The sequence below is a fragment of the Beta vulgaris genome, chromosome 6, assembly GCF_026745355.1.
Source record: "Beta vulgaris subsp. vulgaris cultivar EL10 chromosome 6, EL10.2, whole genome shotgun sequence".
NCBI classification, from domain to species: Eukaryota; Viridiplantae; Streptophyta; class Magnoliopsida; order Caryophyllales; family Amaranthaceae; genus Beta; species Beta vulgaris.
In genome coordinates this window covers 71,710,950-71,729,325 of record NC_079207.1, presented here as the reverse complement: position 1 = coordinate 71,729,325, position 18,376 = coordinate 71,710,950, and the positions used below count along the sequence as shown (strand labels likewise).

The 18,376-nt window shown below is 35.6% G+C and overlaps 2 protein-coding genes across 2 annotated transcripts; both read right to left on the bottom strand.

Annotated features, from left to right (window-relative positions):
* Positions 1-66: 66 nt before the first annotated feature.
* LOC104897994 (hypothetical protein) lies at positions 67-4,773 on the bottom strand. Its single transcript, XM_010684985.4, has 4 exons — positions 3,920-4,773; positions 3,625-3,827; positions 782-856; positions 67-707 (listed from the first exon to the last, which is right to left on the bottom strand). Exons 1-4 carry the CDS (start codon positions 4,596-4,598, stop codon positions 309-311), a joined length of 1,356 nt encoding a protein of 451 aa, XP_010683287.2. The 5' UTR covers positions 4,599-4,773; the 3' UTR covers positions 67-308.
* A 2,038-nt stretch (positions 4,774-6,811) lies between these two features.
* Positions 6,812-18,280, bottom strand: LOC104897993 (AMP deaminase). The gene is made up of 19 exons (XM_010684982.4): positions 17,518-18,280; positions 17,047-17,213; positions 16,440-16,647; positions 15,046-15,218; positions 14,810-14,861; positions 14,599-14,726; positions 14,324-14,503; positions 14,138-14,205; positions 13,909-14,051; positions 13,709-13,770; positions 13,037-13,150; positions 11,398-11,538; positions 10,460-10,612; positions 9,544-9,597; positions 9,334-9,444; positions 8,995-9,168; positions 8,836-8,916; positions 7,301-7,399; positions 6,812-7,210 (listed from the first exon to the last, which is right to left on the bottom strand). The coding sequence occupies exons 1-19, from the start codon at positions 17,996-17,998 to the stop codon at positions 7,139-7,141; spliced, it is 2,661 nt and encodes an 886-aa protein (XP_010683284.2). The 5' UTR covers positions 17,999-18,280; the 3' UTR covers positions 6,812-7,138.
* Between the last annotated feature and the right edge of the window lie 96 nt (positions 18,281-18,376).

Sequence of the window (18,376 nt, the reverse complement as noted above, 5' to 3'; positions counted from 1 at the left end):
CCACAAAATGCAGAACACATCAGTATTTACTCCGCAAACATTAAAAAAAAAAAAAATCAAGCAAAGTTGTTGGACAAAAGATGACGAGCTCTCCAGATCATGTTATATTAGAAGATTTTAGTCAAAACCATCCATTCACTGAACTACAGAAGGGGCACGACACCAAGAGGAGGTATCCAAATAAATTGGTGAATTCATATAAAAGACCTACATATGCAACTCAACAACTGTGCCCAACGCAGAGCAAAACATAACCAGAACCCACCAACAACGAGCCAGTAACCAAAACATATGCCATTTTGCTCGTGTTATGATTCGACCCCCATATTTGCTTGGTTGTGGTTGCCTTGAGCTGCTGGAGAATGATTGTAGTAAGAGTTTCCGCCATTACCACCATTACCACCACCACCACCACCACCTCTGCCACCTCTTCTATTGTAATAGTTTCTAGGATAGTTATCATAGAACTGACCACGTCCATTCTGGTAAGGCCCACCTGCCCTGCCGTTACCTCTGCCTCCTCTGCCATTAGGATATCCTCTGCGACCACCTCCACCACCACGGCCACCTCTTGCACCTCTTCTGGGTATATACTGGTGCTCCTTGTAGTCTGCATTTCTGTAGCCATACTCTTCCTCAGCCTGAAATTGATCTTGTTCTGTTTGGGCTGAGACCACTTCAGGCGGATTCTCGGCCTCCAAGTCATCCTGAGGAAAACTATTATTATAGTCGAGAAACAAATGAACACAAACAAACACGAGTTACTAAAGCAATAACAGACCTTCTGAAACTCCTCACCGTTCCCAGTTTGATGTTCCCCAGTCTCATATTCTTCATAATTAGCCAGATTCTCCTCCTGCAATAGTTCAATGAAAGAGGTCAGACTAAACAAAGACGCAACTTGATGTTAACTACACAGCAGATAATATGAATGCTTTAGACCCAAGATTCTTGACACCCCTGCCAAATACCCTGCCAGATGCCCTGCTAGCCGCACATGTAAGACATTTCCTTCAACATCCATAAAAGAGACTAGACTTCCATGTCTAATCCCTAAAGACATGCTCTCAGAGACTAGTAAAACTACCAGCATAGTTAATCATGAGGTTAAAGGGCTAAGGACCTACAGGGTACAACTACCAGCCTAATCAAAGGCCACGGTAATACCGGCCGAACAAGCTCTGCTTACTTTTCCTGCTCCAGCCAAGCCCACTGCAATTACCAATCCCAAAATTGCGTGCACCAATACAAAGTCTTATCAACAGAAGACATCTTCAACAGACTTCAGTGGTATTAGCTACCACTTCCTAGCAACTGTAACCTTGAATGGCAGTGATTATCGAACAAAAAGAAAGTGTGTAACCTATACAGGAACTAGTTTATGTAAAATCCACAACTTTAGAAGCCAAAAGCAATCCATCAAATTAAAACAAACAATGCAGCAAAGTTCAGGTGACATAAGCAGTAGAGTCTAGAGTCACAGCAAAAGTAAGAGAAGTCACAGCTACAAGTCTCTTCAACAACTATGAGAAGGAGTCCTATACTCTCTAGGTTGCAATTGCAAGTATATCAACTGGTTATACCCATGTACTGGACACAAACAAAACCAACAAATTTATCCATCAAGAGGTGCTTACAAAAGCAATTATTGCTTATGGAGCCAAACTGGAGATCTTAAGTAGGAGATATATCACTACGTTTGACCAGCTAAACTATGCAAGTGTACAATCACAGGACAGAGGAAACTATGCCCTTACCACTTACTATAGGAGCATCTTCATTGGTCACCAGGAGGAGAGAGAACAAAATGTGACGCCACTCATAAAGTGTGATCAATTATGACCTAATTCAAACTCAAACCTCAACAAACTCTATTTATGATGTAGGAATGTGTAAAATGATAAGGGTCTCATTGCCACAGATTAAATGTCAGCCAATCAGAGCCAAAAAAAAATTCATGTACACTGACAACATTATTAAAAATACGAAATAGTAAAATTCAAGAACCAAGTCACTCGATCTAGAATTGCGGATATATAGTAAAGTAGAGATACAAAGAACAAATCAAGGACAGCCTTTTAGGCTAAATATTCTAAAACCTCTGCTCAAATCTCTAATAAAATGATACCACTCACAATTGCACCTACTTCCAAGTTGCAAAGACTATTGTCAAACACAAAACCTTGTCTCAGAAAAAAAAAACATTAATGATAACTTTAAGATCTTTCCTGCAGATAGTATATGCATATATCCATGATAACTTTAAGATAGGCCATCCCCCCAAACAAGGGGTTACAGCAATAGTTATTAAACAGATAAACATATGACTCCCAAGAGGACTTGGTGGTATAAAATTACACACTAAGTAAACAATATCCCAGCTAAAATTCATAAGCAACAATACATCATATATAAGAAGCTTCAAGTATCATACAAAATGACTCAGCCTCCTCAACACTGTTATCTATGCCTTCATAAATCCAAAAAGAAAACTAAGCCATGTTACAAAACCAAAGGCTACCTCATCAATTAAAAAGAATAAGATCTAAGAAAGTGAGATATACAAGAATACTCTGAAGAGTTGTATAACAAGAAAAGAATGGGACATCTAGCGATCACAATTCAAAAATAACCTCATAGCTGCCAAGAAATAGGATCAAACATAACATGCCAAAACCTAGATGTTTATTTGCAAGGCAGAGAGACTCACTTCACAAGAGAGCAATAAAATTAAATTACACTCCCAACAGAATGTAAGGTCTCAAATTTTCGCTAACACTGAACAGTACCAATTAATGAATCCAGCTGTGTAATTCAAATCTCGGATTTCATTTATAAGACATGACAAGAGTTACAATCAATGATCACAACAATATGTAAACTTTTGGAAAGATGGAATGACAGCTACAAAGCACCATAATGTGAGGCATAAAACTGTTTGAAAGGAACAAACGTAAGACGACAGCATAGAGACATTGGCTAATACACTATGCTTAAAGTTGAATGCAAAAGAACACACTATTATGGAGTACATCCAAGCAAGCTCTTAAATAAACCAATCAACAAGCTAACATAACTACCAATTTCAGCAATTTTCATATTGTTTCATACAACGTTTAGAAGCCATACCTTTTTCTACAAGATATTGGCATCATTATTTTATATCCCAACCATACTGAGCAAATTATATCAGTAAATCTTTACAAATTGGAATTGTTTGATTTATTCAAACGAGTCAAATTCAGAATAAAATCTCACTTAATCCAATCTTAATCATGCATCATAACAAAAGTCCCATGATTTTCACATACCCAACATTTCTGGTGACATCCACAAAAAAAATTCCCACCCTACAACATGCGTCCACAAATCAACTCAATCATAACATAACCTCTAAACCAAGCACAAGCACAAACACAAACACAAACACAATTTATGAAGTGAATATACTTCTATCTAATACACACAAAATTGCACATATTCTTAGCTACCTCTACTTCAGTATGAATATTCTGCTAGTCACTGAGTTTTCTAAGGATATTCCCAATTCATCAGTATCTTATCCAAGTTAAATAAATAACAAAAAGAATCAAACTTTTGAATTATTCTATATTCTATATATACCGTATCTGCATACTGCTCAGCGGATCCCTCAATTTGAACAGGCACTTCAACAGGCACCATACTCTCCTGCACTGGTACCTGGAAAGAACCGAAATTCCCAACCGCCGCAGCCGCCGCCACTTCCCCAGGCCCTTTCATCTGCGGTGTAGCAGTGAAATAATCCGAAGCCATAATCTTATTCAATTTCTCCCTCAATCCAGCATCTGCACGAACAACAAAGAAAACTTCAGCTCTAAAAACAATCAAAAAAACTCAAAAACACAGAACCAAAATCAAACCAGATAAAAACAATTACATGTTACAGCTGATTGCGAATCCAGAGTCTCATCCGAACTCTGAAGCCATAACTTAGCGTGATGAATACACTTCTCCAACGCATTCTGATGCGACAGAGCAGAATTCACCGGACGAGAGATCATCAAAGCTTGCACCGCCGAAATCAAGTCCAAATCACGCTCAGCAAGAAGATCAGTAGCATCATCAGTAACATAATCGTAAGTCAAGCAACATCCACGCTCATGAGTACGAGTCAACATCAAAGAAGTGAACTCACTCTGAGGTTTCACATCAAACAAACTCCCGAAATACATCAAGTACAACAGATCTTTCACAACACCTTCTATTCGATCAACCTCAACCTCATCAACATCATCATTATCACGATGATTCTCCGGCGAAGACTGGTGGTTTTCCGGCGAGGTTTTGGAGGAAATAGCGAGAGAGATTTCTTCGTCGACAGCTGAAGAGAGAGGAGCGCGAAGCTTCTCAAGCTCATCGATGAGAGTAAGAACGGAAGGTTTAGAGCGAAGAACGTCTTGTTGTTCTTTGTTTAGGGTTTTACCTTGTGCGAGAGATTCCTCCATTTGAGTGATGCGATTGTGCTTCTTGCGGAGAGCACGGAGGCGTTTGCTGATTACGCTGAGTACGGGACCTTCAGTGGTGGCGGGGTCGGATGAGGTGGATGTGGCCGCCATTGATGGTGGAGGAGAGAGAAAATGGAGGAGAAGATGTTAGGGTTCGCCTACAGAGGAAGCGGCGATGGAGGAGAGAGAGTGAGAGAGGGGTTTTTGGAGGAGGAGGAGTGAGATTTGAGTGGGCTTTAGTAAATGATAAGAGGAATGAAATTTGAAAAAAATCCTTGTGGTTTAAGGAAATGGATTGGGGGAGTAGTGTTGAGTTGACGTACTATTCACTAGTCTATGCATCTATATGACTATATCTATTCTATATACAATATATTCGCGGCTACATTTGCTTTTTTCACAGTTTATGAAATGTAACTTCATATATCAATATCTTGAGTTACATATATAAAAAAAATTTAAAAATTATTCTACATCCGTTTTTTATTAGGTGCAATGATTTGATATAAAGTAGAAAGGAAAAATGTCTAGTCGTTGTAAATAATAGAAAACGAAGGTAGTATATGACTATTAAAAGGGCTATATGACTATTTAGTACTCATGATGATTTAATGTAAATCTACCCTACATTGATTTGTAGGTGACGTTATGTGGACTAGTTTTAGTTTGGTGGAAAGAAGTTTCTTCATTTAAGTTTTAACTAGTTATTAGGTTTGGGTTATGATTCCGGTAAGAAAAAATTTCATTTATTAATATAATATTTTATGATAGTAACACTAAATACAACTTAGTCTAGTGGTTAAGACTTTAGTATATGTACTTGAGGTCTCGAAAATCGAACTCCTACATTACGCAATTTCTAAATTTTTTTATTATACATGAATTACATGAACTAAAACTCCCTAGGGAGAGTATCACGTGGCACAGTTTCTTGTTTATGCACGTCTTTTAATATATTTGTATAAATTATGGGTTAAATTTGGAACTGAATCTTGTTATATTATTGCCTTTTTGTAGATCTTTGTATGAAATTTATATATACGTTTATTTCGGTGAAAATATGGTCTGAGACATGCATAAAATCAGGACTAGGAAGTTTGGATAATTTGATATAAGCACAAATACATGAATGTACTTTTGCTCTTTGGAGTTTTCTCCATTATGCAGTTATTGTTATAGTTTTTAAAATGAGCAATGCTAAGAAAAAAAATCAATACTGATACTTCTTTTAAGGGTTATGCTATATGCAGTCCTAAGGGCTGCATATAAGACATAAATACATTGCTTAAAATGAAATTTAGTTGTAAATTTATGACAAAAGTTTGCATTAATCTATGTAATAAATGACAAGTTAATGTTTGTTTTTTCCATTTTTAGCTTCTTATATGCAGCCCTTAGGGCTGCATTTAGCTTTTTCCTTCTTTTAAAGATGATTTTATTAGCGTTACTGGTATAGCTCCAGTGTGTAAAAATTATAGTGGTGATTGGTGAATGGATACAACTATACAAGGCATGGCAAGGAAGACATACTGCAAGGATGCTAAGGAAGCTGAAATGTTCTGGGGTCTGGGGTCGATTCGAATACACAACGAGTCATGAAACTTTGTGTGTCGCTGCTTCACATTTAATTCGTATTATTTAAGATTTCATTTATGATCAATGCTGGAATAGTACATCTAGTTTACTAAAAAAACCACTTAGTTAGAGAGTCTCTATACATGCTTTTTTGTAGTAGTGTTAGTTTATGATTTATGTTACTATGTGGTGAAGTTAATGATAATTCGAGTTATGTACAACCAATAAATCAGGTAAAATCAAATAACAAATAGCAATATGTCGAGTACAACCAAGTACCAAGACAATAGCCTTGTCGGGTTATAATCAATTTTATGTCATAATCAGGACAAATGTCAAATTAGATTCAGATCATTGTCAGGTCACATCATTTCAATTACCGGTCTTTTTCGGACAGATGTCGATTCATGTCATGGATTACTAGGTCAAGATCAGTTATCAATTATTATCAGATCGAATACAAGTTCAATTACAAGTGACCTATTTAACCAAAATTTTAGGTGCAAACCAGTTACAATTTTTTATAGGTTCAAGTCGGGTGTTCAAACCAGGTCAATTATTTGCCACCCCTAGGTGGGAGTTTTAAACCAATGTGAAAAAAGGCATAGTTTTGATATGGCAACCATACAAATTGATCCAAATATACAATCTGCTTAGTAACCCTATTGAATATTCCATATCTAAGGAATGAACGAGTCGTGGTCCTTGAGATACAGAAAAGGAGGGTGCGATGGAGCCGTGGGGGAACATGTCAAAAATTGGCCAGAAAATATATATAAACTTATAAGTATACTACTACAAAACAAAGTACAATATTGTTGGTAAATATAAGACCTTTAACTTAAGAGCAATGCTAAATTCCTAGCTTTTTTAACCAACTAAATTATGGTCACTTCTCATGTAAGGAAACCTTTGTAACTTCAGTCATCTCTCTTATTTAGTTAAACTTAAATTTGAGCAACTAGAGTTTTCCGAGAACTAATTGGTAAACCAATATGGCGTGCAGGCTGTACACTGTGCGGCAGCATAAGTGCATAACGTCTAAGAATACCAAAATTCGGATCTATGATATCTCCTCAATTAATGTCGATTTCTTCAGGGATCTTTGTTTTTCCAGAGTACACATACTGCATTTCCTCCTTCCAGGTCTGTAGGAAGAAATTATCAAGTATCATCTCATGTCATGAACTCATGATATTCGGGTACCAGACGACCAAATTTTGCAAATGAACACTTACCTCATGGCGAAAGGCTATACGCAGTTTAGGGACGTTTGTCTTGTGAATATCGTTACCTTCTGGACTTCTCAAGTAATATTTGCCTCCAAGCCAGTGCAGCTGATACAAGTATCAAGGCAAATATGTAGATGTAAAGAGAGTTTATATAGTAAGGAGAATAAAATTCAGTAACTACACTACAGCCACCATTGATAAAAGAAAAGAAAACTTCCTACTTAAAAGAGGCATATCTAGAGATTACAATAGGTAAACAGTTATGATCGTACGGACTAAACAAAGAGACATACATGCTTCCTCTACCCCTAAATTTCACTCTTTAAAGCTTACACCAAACCATATCATTTTTGTCTATTTTCAAAATTCTTTCAAGTGAAAGAAATAATTTTGTTTCCTAATAGGTGGTAAATGACAATAATATTAATTAATGTATAAGTATTTTGTGAGAGAAGTCCAATGTCAATGTCCATGTTGATTGCTTGTCATTAGCATACATTATCAGATCACTTTTGAGTGGTAACGAAAACTTGTGAGGAAAAGCTGATGTTTCTAAATGAAGTTTCATTACCATTGGCATAGCCACACGGCAAAGACTTTCTTCACAAATTTACGTACAACTTCATTACCATTAATAACATTTCATTACCGATAACCAAACAGGCCATTAGAGCATCTACAATGGGTGGGTGGGTTTTTGTTGGTCTTTGTAGTTTTTCCATTCTCTCTCCTTTTCTCCTTCTTACACCTCACATCCCACTAACTTCCCACCAACTCATCTTTTTTTTCTCACAATGGCTAGACTAGTTCTACTTGGCTTTTCTAATTCTCTCTCTTACTTTTGGTATACTCCATCATATACTCTCTTTCCTATCGAAAATGTTCTTATTCTTATATAGAGTAGATAATTTTTATTCATATTTTAATTAGTGATATATTAATTAATTTATATACATTTTGAATAATTTTAGGTAGGAGAATGTTATTAGAAAGAAAAGTAGGTTGTGAAAAAATATGATAAAATATATCAAATTTAGGCTCAATATATAGATAATTTTCTTTATAGTTGTAATGTAATTTTTTTTAAAAAATTATAAGCTGATTTTATTTACTTTAAAATAAAAAAACAATCTTGTAAAAAAAAAAACAGCAACAATAAAGCAATATTGATACATATGGCAACACCCCATTTGTTGTTATGCACACCATCCAAGGCATGGTTGGTCTAGAAATCCAGACCAACCAACTCCAAGGGCCAATTGCTCCAATGGTAAAGCTAAGTAAAGCTAGCTTTACTTTTTGCTAGACCAACCAAAACCAACCCCATTGCTCATGCTCTTAGGTAGCATTAACAGCGCAAATTTTTACAATATGGATATGCAATTTGGTTTTGATTATTATTATTAACAGTGAAATTTTAATAAGACAATTAGTAGGAGTCTGCACTTGTATACCAGTTTCACCACTTCAAACTGGCGATAGCGATACCATGCCATGAAATGGAGTATCAAAATTACTTACAAAATACCATTGTTTCTCACCTTTGCAGCATGCGAAAACCCAGACTGGTAGACGGAATTCCTTGCTACCTCACACAAGTCACAAGCACTGAGCTTCCATACCTGGAAAGAGGAGATGAGTAGGCAACAGATGAAGTGTAATAAAATCAAGACAAGCATGTCGGCATATCTGAAACACACCTGTGCAGCAACACTGTATTCTTCAACAAGTGCCTCCTTTGTCAAATGAATTTGTAAAGGATCATCAGAGGAGAGAGAGACATTTAGACCTCGCTGGAAAAACATTGGAAATGGGTTGCGGTGATAGTCAAGGAAAAGGGAGTTATTGCTCAGCGGAGACATAGCCAGTCCAACCTACATAAGAGAAAAAAAAGTCGCAGCTAATCAGAGAACTCCTGAAAAATAAATATAGCATAACATGATATAAAAGGATGGAAGTATAAGAGCAGGGTTTAATGAGTGAGTTAATCTTGCATTTCAAATACAGAATATACTATTTTCAAGTGTAAAATTTGAGACCTGAGCAAGATAATACAGATACTGCAGTACAGGAGACTTTCGCAAATTAATCCCATGTGATATATTATGGCATAAAAGGAACCCAGCAGCCAAATGGTCAACATCACCAGCCTGTTGAAGATTAAAAAAAAGTTTAGAACATATTTAACTAAAAGTTCATTATAAAGACATTACAGGAGTGCGTGAATAAAAAAGAGAGGAGACATCAACCTCTCCACAATGGGGTCGTAGTTTGATTGTCCGGAATCCTTTTGATTCGCGAAGCTGTGAATAAAGAATGCAGAAGAAGTTTAGATAATTTTAATCTAGCAACAAAATGAAAGCTTCACAAGAATTAACACTTATACAAAATGCTGTGAATGAAAACACACACACTGACACATAGGCACACACACGTGTTCAAACACATGATGAAAGCTGAACAAGGATTGACACTCATTCATACAAAATGCTGGTAATGAAAACACAAACACAATGACACACACAAAAGACAATTATGAAGATCCCAAAATTCAGAAGTAGCTAAATGTATGTTAATTGTTGACTACGTCGTGCATTCCGTAGTTTTGGTATTTTGATGTCATACACACATTATAAGCTAGCTATTGCATTTTAGATCTGATTTTTATTTGGGGTAGGGATTGCAAGTTGGGGGGAGTGAAAGGGATTCCAAATTGCCAAGGATGAGAATCGATCCTGAGACATCTTGGAATCGGGAGAGATGCATTAACCACTGAGCTATCCCTCACTCTCATTTATAGATCTAAATTAACTAGTACTTTTTCAGAAGAATACCAATAATAAATAATGTTGCAATAGTTTTCTGAAGTGACTGATAATATGGAACCGATACAACTAGTTAAGGCCCTGTTATTTTGGTCTGGACTGGATGGAACTGAATTGAAACTTCTAGAGGAATTTGTCTGAACTGAATTTGTGTGAACTGGAACTGAATTTGTGTGAACTGGAACTGAATTTGTGTGAACTGAACTGAATTCCCATTAATTCAGTCGAAAAGAACGGGGCCTAAGTGGACATATGCAACAGCAGGAGTACTTTTAACAGCGGCAAAATATTACTAATCCTCATTAAGTGCAAGCTCAAATCACGTGGTAAGAGAACAAACCTTGTTAAGTGTATACAAATTTGCGTAACAGTAATATGTGTAATATGCGAATGCAGGATTGAATTCGTTAGTCCACTCAGCTGGTGTGGGCATATGTTTGGTTGGTCGCCTCTCTGGTTTGCTCTCATCATCCACAAGATCAAATCCAACAACCTGCAACAAAAGAATCAGAGAGAAACGAGCCATAATGCAAATTATTTTTCTCTCCTGTACATTATCTCTCCTCGTTATTCAATTCTTCCTCTGAAACTGTCATGATTAAGAAGTTGCCGTGGAGCTCAATCTGAACAATGTGGCAAGGACTTGAGTCACATTAGATGAAAAATCAAATAGAGTGGCTAAAGATATCCCAATATACGTATATACATATTCCCTCCGTCCTCCCATAAACATCTTGTTTGACTTCAGCATGCATTTTAATAATTCTTAATAGGGTTTTTGGTAGATAGGGTAACAGTATCCAAAATAGATTGAGAGGAAAGGAAGTGGAGGATTCCACATCACATGAGATATGAAAAAATAGTGTGTGAGAGATGAAGTTAGTGGGTCCATTTCACATGGGTTTGGTCTTTGGTGATGTGAATTTCTGTTCACATTGACAAAAATAATTATTTGTGGACTACCCAAAAAGGAATGTATGCCGTTTGTTGGAGGACAGAGTACATACATATATGACTTCTGTTCACTCTTATCAAACCCATTCGACTGATCAATTAATCCGTAAAAATAGGCAATTCTTTCCTGACACCTTCTACCTTGTCTCGACTAGCAACATTTCTTAAACTGACGAAGGAACTTGTCTGACTAAGCATAGTCACCAGTAAATTGATAGCAGCTGAAAGAAGCCAACTAATCTTAACCATCAACTTGGAGTGTCATCTCTTTTACAATAACCATGAAAAAAGTCATAAAAAACAAGCTACAAGCAAAAAACTGACCTGCTTCAGGAACACGTGTAGTTGAGGATGAGAATTAGGATCAACTGTGACCTCAAAGAGTGGGATAAATACATTATCAATAATGTTCTGGAACGAGGTAACGATTCCCATCTTCTTGTACACATTGTACAGTCTTGGCAGCTATACAGATTAATTTAAGAGATTTGTTAGAATGACTCTTGATCAAGGAGCTGCTAATACTTGAGCAAGAACCAAGATAAAGCGATCAAATCTTCTTATTAAACTACACCTGGAGCACTATAATTATACATAAGTCACGAACACCGATCCAAGCATTTAAAATACCCATTTTGAGTTGTTCAACTATTTTGGCGCCTATCATTGTAAAGTGTGATGTCACTCCAACATTGACTGAGTCAATGAAGAGACAAGCACATTCAAGTGGTAATATGGAATTCTTATATTATCAACTGGATACTTGAGGAGATATTCACATAATAACGAAATTTGAGTAGGGTTACACAGTTATGAAGGCACCAAACATGCTAGATGCACAACAAATGTTAAACATACGACTCTTTCCCGAGATAAGAGTTTTAGGTTGGGTGGGAGGAGGGAGAGGGGAAGCTCCTCATATCTTCAAATCCCTATGAGGCTATGACATGTTAGAATAGTCATTCACTCAAAAGAAGTGTATCTGTTGACAGTAATTCATTATGTATGGTAAACTTAGAAAAAATGTGTGATTTAGCTACTTCCATTTGCTGAAACTGATTTTATCCAAGAATCATAAAAAGGATTAGAATCTGTACCTAGAATTTAATTATGATTATCCCTCTAGATATGTGGCCTTGTGTTATTTGTTTGTTTTGCTTTTTTATAGCTTTCTTTATAATCCAATAAGCACATTTATGTATTGTTGCTTCTCATCTCCCTCCTGACTCAATGTCATCCATGAACAATTTGATGATTCTCCATTATGCTCCATATCAAACTCTTCAGTCTTTAAAAAAATTACCAAACATATCGACATAACTCATATTCACAATTGCTATGATAATTGGTTAGTTTCCTCCCCTACCCAAAACCTCTTACTCCCACACCATCACACCTCTTTTTTGAATTATTGTCCCGATTGAGTTCACATACATAATTATGATAAGTACAAACCATCCGTTGGAATTCCAAAATCCATTAGGTGTGAACAATCACTCAATTTCATTCAAATCCCTTAATCAGATGAAAAAAATAGATAACCAGCCATCACGTACTGAAAATTCTAATATTTATATAGTCTTGACCACCACACATCGGGATTTCAATCACCACTTTTACAATGATCAAAATCAACGATTTGATTTCTCTCATACTCAATTGTAGCGTTCTGTTTGTTACTCAATTCAAGATTTTCGTTGCAAGTTATTATTTTTCTGGTAGTCAAGATTTGTGTTTAATAAATATTGGGTGCTAATTGTGTCAAAGTAAATTTGTTTGTCGGGCATATAAGTAAAGGCAATTTTTATAAGTTAGATGGGATTACAATTGTTTCTTTGTTTATTAGTTATTAGTTATTAGTTATTAGTTGCAACTTGCACGTAATGGTCGACTACCTTTATGACCCAAGCATTTTTACAAATATACAAGATTAGCATGCAAAAATATGCAGCACCAACTATACCTGGATCAACCAAACTGCATTTTCGCTGTAGATCTCATTGTTGATGAACCAACTCGCCAGCTGGTCCCATTCACTTTGCTTCCTCCCGTATATGGATATCCGATACTCGGCCATCTGAGAATAAACTCAGAAATTTATCTATAATTTCTTCAACAAAGCTGGAAGATGATAAGCAATGATCAAACATTGCACTTACGGCCTATTGATATAAGGTCATAATTTGAGGGAATAGTAATGAGTTTGTACGCAACTTCACAAAGGATATCCCATATTAAGTCCATGGACCATGGTAATGCCTTTCCACTGCAAAGTAAGTACTGCCCTTCATTATGTTCATTACCAGTTACTATAGTAAAGATGTCGGCACGCAATGAATTAGTGAAAATAAAAGAAATACTTGGTGATTGATAATTACACACAAACGCGGTAACTTTCTCTTGGTTTAAGACTTTGAACCAAATGAGCCATTAAGATGATTTAAATGGAGCATAATTCCAAGGATCACTTCCACAAACACATACACTGTCGTAGAAAAGTGAGTTTTTTTCATCAAATACCTCTTAATCTAATCTTAATATTCACAATTATTTCAAGATTAGGTAAGTTGCAGTGCAATTTCCATGTTAATGGTCATACAAAAGAACAGTTCAAATGCTTTGGTGAAATTCAGACCTGGTATTTGCTGGCTTCCAGATCAGCTAGAACTTCCTTTGTTACTTCTGCCAGAAAACGTCCTGCAATATACTTTATTAAGCAACAACTACTTTTTGAACTGAAATGCAATCCAGAATAATGCCTTCAGAATTTCAAAGATACAAAGTAAACTTATTTTGTCAATAGCTAACAAAAGACTGATTGAATCATGCATAAACCTTGGATAAGATTATCTTGCTTTAAGAAGATTTCCCTCAGTCTGCTTTGTCCACAAGGATTGTACTTGAGATTGAATTTATCAAATCGATGAAAGGTTGTCTTATCAGCATGTACGTCCAACAAGTCAACATTCAAGTCATACCTGCGAAAGTTAACAAAAAAAGGAAGAGTTAAAATTTAGATATGGAGCAGAACAGAAGCAATTCAGAAAAGGCTGGCCCTACTTACCCTGTCAAGTCCAAGCTCTCGAAAACTTCTTTCAATGTGAGGTACTTTCCATCCCGAAATATGACAACCTACAGTAAAGCAAACAACATCGGAACCTTGTAGATAATGGAAATTTTACAAATTTTCTCAATTGAAAAGCGTTACCGAAGAAACATCATTTTATATACAGAGAGAAAATTCTAGTACCTCGTCAGGTTCCTTTCTCAACTTGGACTTTATAAACCGAAGAAGATGTTTTTGATTCATACAAGCAGAATGGTGAATATGTGTATCAACCTTTCTGATATTGTAAAAGTCACGATGTGGTGCACTCTTCTGAGCCAGAAATTCCCTATCTGCATTTACTAACAGATAAAGACGAAATTTCTGCATGAAATTAGGATTCAGATGCATGTTATCATAAGCCACAGACACATCACACATGAGCTGAAAAATCTGAAACAAAAGCTAAAGAAAACTACCTCCTCAAGAAACCGTAATCGGTGGAAACAAGCAGAATTAACATTTCCACTTGAAACGACCTTCAAAATTTGATGCATGTCAGTGAAGAATTGTGTTGCACTTGGAACAGGGAAAAGCTCTTCGGTGTCTGAAACATATGCAGGTAATGTCAAGTAGCACAAGAGGAACAGCTATAATGACAGAGATCTCGAATAAAGTTATGTTGCTCACCATCTTTGTTTGCATATATATGGATAATACCATCTTCCATCCTACAATCATGCTGTTTCAAAAAGGGAATGAAGTGACTCAAAGCTCAAGGAAAAGCAATCCAGCATCCTCATAGAAAATCTCAAAGATTAGACAGATTAAAGTCATAAATATTAATCCAGCTTCTAAGAGTTATAGCGGGTACTTCTACATCCTCAAGATTTCATACGATTTTTTCACTAGGAAAGGAAACTCACATCAGTTTTCTCGATTGGATAGAAGTGAAAAGGGTCTTCTACTGCTCCCGATGCAGTATCATCTAAAGGTTTGTTCCAGGGCGCAACTTGCTCCCTATAAACATATGCTTCCCGGAGTTCTAAACATTCACGAAGCATTCTTTGGACTTCCTCCTCTTCCACATTTAGAGGCACTATTCATATTACAGATTATATCATATCAATTATCAAGTTAGATTAAGGAGATGACATCTCCCACAAAAGAAGGAATAAAAAGCCATGATAAACAGAAAACCATAAGATATTAGTTTTACACTTGGCTCATTTATAAATGACACGTAGCATGAAACAATTGTTCAAGCAGAACTGATTAAAACATAGATCATGGTAGCAAGGTAATGCAAAAAGAAGCAGAAGATATTGCAGTCACCCTATGAAATAATGATAAGTAATGAAAAAAAAATTGTGGTTAGTATCATATAAATTCAGTACTTCAGACTACAATCAAAAATAAGTTTCAGATATTGCCAATGATCATATACGTTCAGAAGGGTCAATAAGTTTGGGTAAGTTCAGGTGAGTTTTCAAGTCAAAAGAAGGAAGCCTAAATGGTCACAATAAAAAGATTTCCCTCTCCATCGAAACAACTGCTGAAGGAGAGGAGAGATGGAAAAGAATAATTTCATAAACTATGCTGAATCGAACTAGCTTTTCCTCGGCATTCATCCCTATTTGTCATCTATTTTTTTAGACAGCTTCCCCAGCTTTCTTGCTTCATCCGACACTACAGGAGTACATGGCATATTCGGCTAGTTAAATTAACGTCTTCATATGTTGTTTAGAACAGGGAGTACGAGCCTACGAGGTGATTAAGATCCTCTCTCTACCTCTCCGTCTTTAACTAGTCATAACTCATAACACTTTCGCTTTTGCACTAGTCGCATACTCTACTTCGACAATGAAGTTTTTACTGATATAAAAATCAAATGTAATTTAGTAAAAATATATTAATTTTGTCCTCTTTTTATAATCTCAAAATTTAGCTTATAAATTATTTAGTTGTAGATAGTTAAAGATAGTAATGTTTTAAGTTGCGTATTGGCAAACGTGAAAATGAAAGTCTTTAAACTAATAAAAGAAATAGAATAAGTATTACATTTATTAAAAATCAAATGTAATCTAGTAAAAATTTTATTAATTTTGTCTTACTTTTTATATTCTCAAAATGCAGCTTTTAATTTTTTAATTGTAGATAGTTAAAGATAGCAATGTTTGAAAACGTGAAAATGAAAGTTTTAGAACTAAACACTTTGGTTATCAATAAAATTTCAATTGCCAAAAGAAAAAAAAACACATGAAACACATTTGAAATAAATCAAGCAAGCTAGTGTTCATATTTCCAATTATCAGCTCACCAGGCATTGCAGCTTTCAGCGGTAGAACACTTTCAGCCGTAAAATCATTTCCCCCAGTTGAAGGCATGTCTAACTCCACATTGGCCGGCAAATCTAAAATAGCTTTTCTCTCACAAGCAGCGACTCTGGATTTCTGATCTTGCATACTGTTAATATTTTCATATCCAGCTGGGAAAGCAGATGACTTTTGAGCAGACAATTTACTATCCTGCAACTCCATCAATAACTAACATCAAAAAGACAATTGGGATAACTCTAATCTAAGGGATTCTCTATATGTGGAATATAATCCAAATATATTCAAAGTTCAAATTGCTAACCTATTTGTGGAAAATAAAGTTACTAAATGGGGGTAGAATATTGTGAATTTCTTACTACAAAAGTGTTTATTCCAAGGGAAAATAATTTTACACTACTTTGCCAACCAAACAATGTAAAACCGAAAATAAAGGAAAACAGTTTTCCATGAGAACGATTTTACGCCCTACCAAATGGAGCCTAAGTAAAAATAAGGTGAAGTGAACATGCCATACAATCGAAGATGGATACTCTAAAGCATAGAGTTATAGAAACAAGCTAGAATTAACCTACAAAAACAAACACTTACAGCATTTGCAGAAGTATCATTGTTCTCTTGGGAATGAATTGCATCTCCATTTTGGAGCTCTTTGTCTTGCTCATTGGAATCTATTGTGTTTTCTGAAGCATTTCTGTTTATATTTTGAGAAGCAATCCTTTTACTGGAAGTAGATGTCTTTGATGAACAAACATCTCCTACAAATTACAAAAAAACTCACTATCAGAAAACGATTTATGTAATTCATATCACTAATTTTCACTTGTAACAAGTGATTTTAACTGACTAAAACTGATATTTTTACTGATCAACACTTATTTTTACAGATTAAAACCTACTTTCACTTGTAACAAGTGATTTTAACTGACTGAAACTGATATTTTTACTGATTAACACATACTTTTACTGCACATTCTAAAAACCAAACTACTTATCATCCTTTTCTTCCTAACAAAATCAACCCAGAAAAAAAAAAAGAAGAGTAAAATTAAATAAAATTACCACTTCTAAGATATCTCTGAAGCAAAGGTAAGTGTGATTTATCAAGTGAAGAAGATAAACAACGGTTACCAGAATCATCTTCTAACCAATCATTAGAAAACCCAACAACATTAGGTACTGAAGAAGAAATTCCATAACTTGAAATCATATTCAAATTCATGTTCTCTCCACCTGCACTTTGAACACTCCAAACTTGCCCAGATATTTCAATCTCATCATCATCATCATTATCATCAACAACAACATCATGAAACACTCCATTTTCGTCTTCCACATGTCCCATATGTTCTTCTTCTTCTTCTAACTCACCATCCACCAATCTATCAGCCCTATAAACCGCCTTTTTGCGGCGCACTTCGATTAAACGTTCAAGGATTTGATCGACACTTCGTTTATGGATGAATAAAGCAGAGATTGCCATTATTGAAGCCCCAAAAAACGCCGCCATTGCTAAATGAACCATTGAAGGTGATGGGTCCATGGTATTAAAAAAAAAAGTTAAATTTTTCTGGGTAAAAATTGTGGGTTTTGGTTGAAGTTAATTGAATTGAAATGGGTTGTGTTTAGTTTCTCATAAAAAGGATGAATTTTTCTGGGTTTAGTGAGGTTTACGGCATTTTTAACCCAGAAACTCAGAAAGAAATAAACCTAGAAAGAAGAGTATATCTGTATATGTAATATGTATATCAGTATATGTGTTTGTTGCTGGGTGAAGTGTGAGTTTGAAGACAAGGAGAAACTATTTTTTTGCAGCAAAAGTTTGTACCACTGAGAGTTAAAAGAGGTATGGGTCATGGGTTTTTAAAAAGCTCCACTTGTAGGTTTGGCATATTTTTTTAAGTGTGTATATCAGTATATG

Excerpts from the sequence above, each read along its gene's own strand:
- LOC104897993 (XM_010684982.4), bottom strand. The coding sequence starts at position 17,998 with ATGGACCCATCACCTTCAATGGTTCATTTAGCAATGGCGGCGTTTTTT. Across the intron at positions 14,052-14,137 it reads GAGAGCTTGGACTTGACAGG|GTATGACTTGAATGTTGACT; the intron begins GTAAGTAGGGCC and ends TAACTTTCGCAG. Across the intron at positions 7,211-7,300 it reads GTATAGCCTTTCGCCATGAG|ACCTGGAAGGAGGAAATGCA; the intron begins GTAAGTGTTCAT and ends TTCTTCCTACAG.
- LOC104897994 (XM_010684985.4), bottom strand. The coding sequence starts at position 4,598 with ATGGCGGCCACATCCACCTCATCCGACCCCGCCACCACTGAAGGTCCC. Across the intron at positions 857-3,624 it reads CTGAGCAGTATGCAGATACG|GAGGAGAATCTGGCTAATTA; the intron begins GTATATATAGAA and ends GAACTATTGCAG. Across the intron at positions 708-781 it reads ACGGTGAGGAGTTTCAGAAG|GATGACTTGGAGGCCGAGAA; the intron begins GTCTGTTATTGC and ends AGTTTTCCTCAG.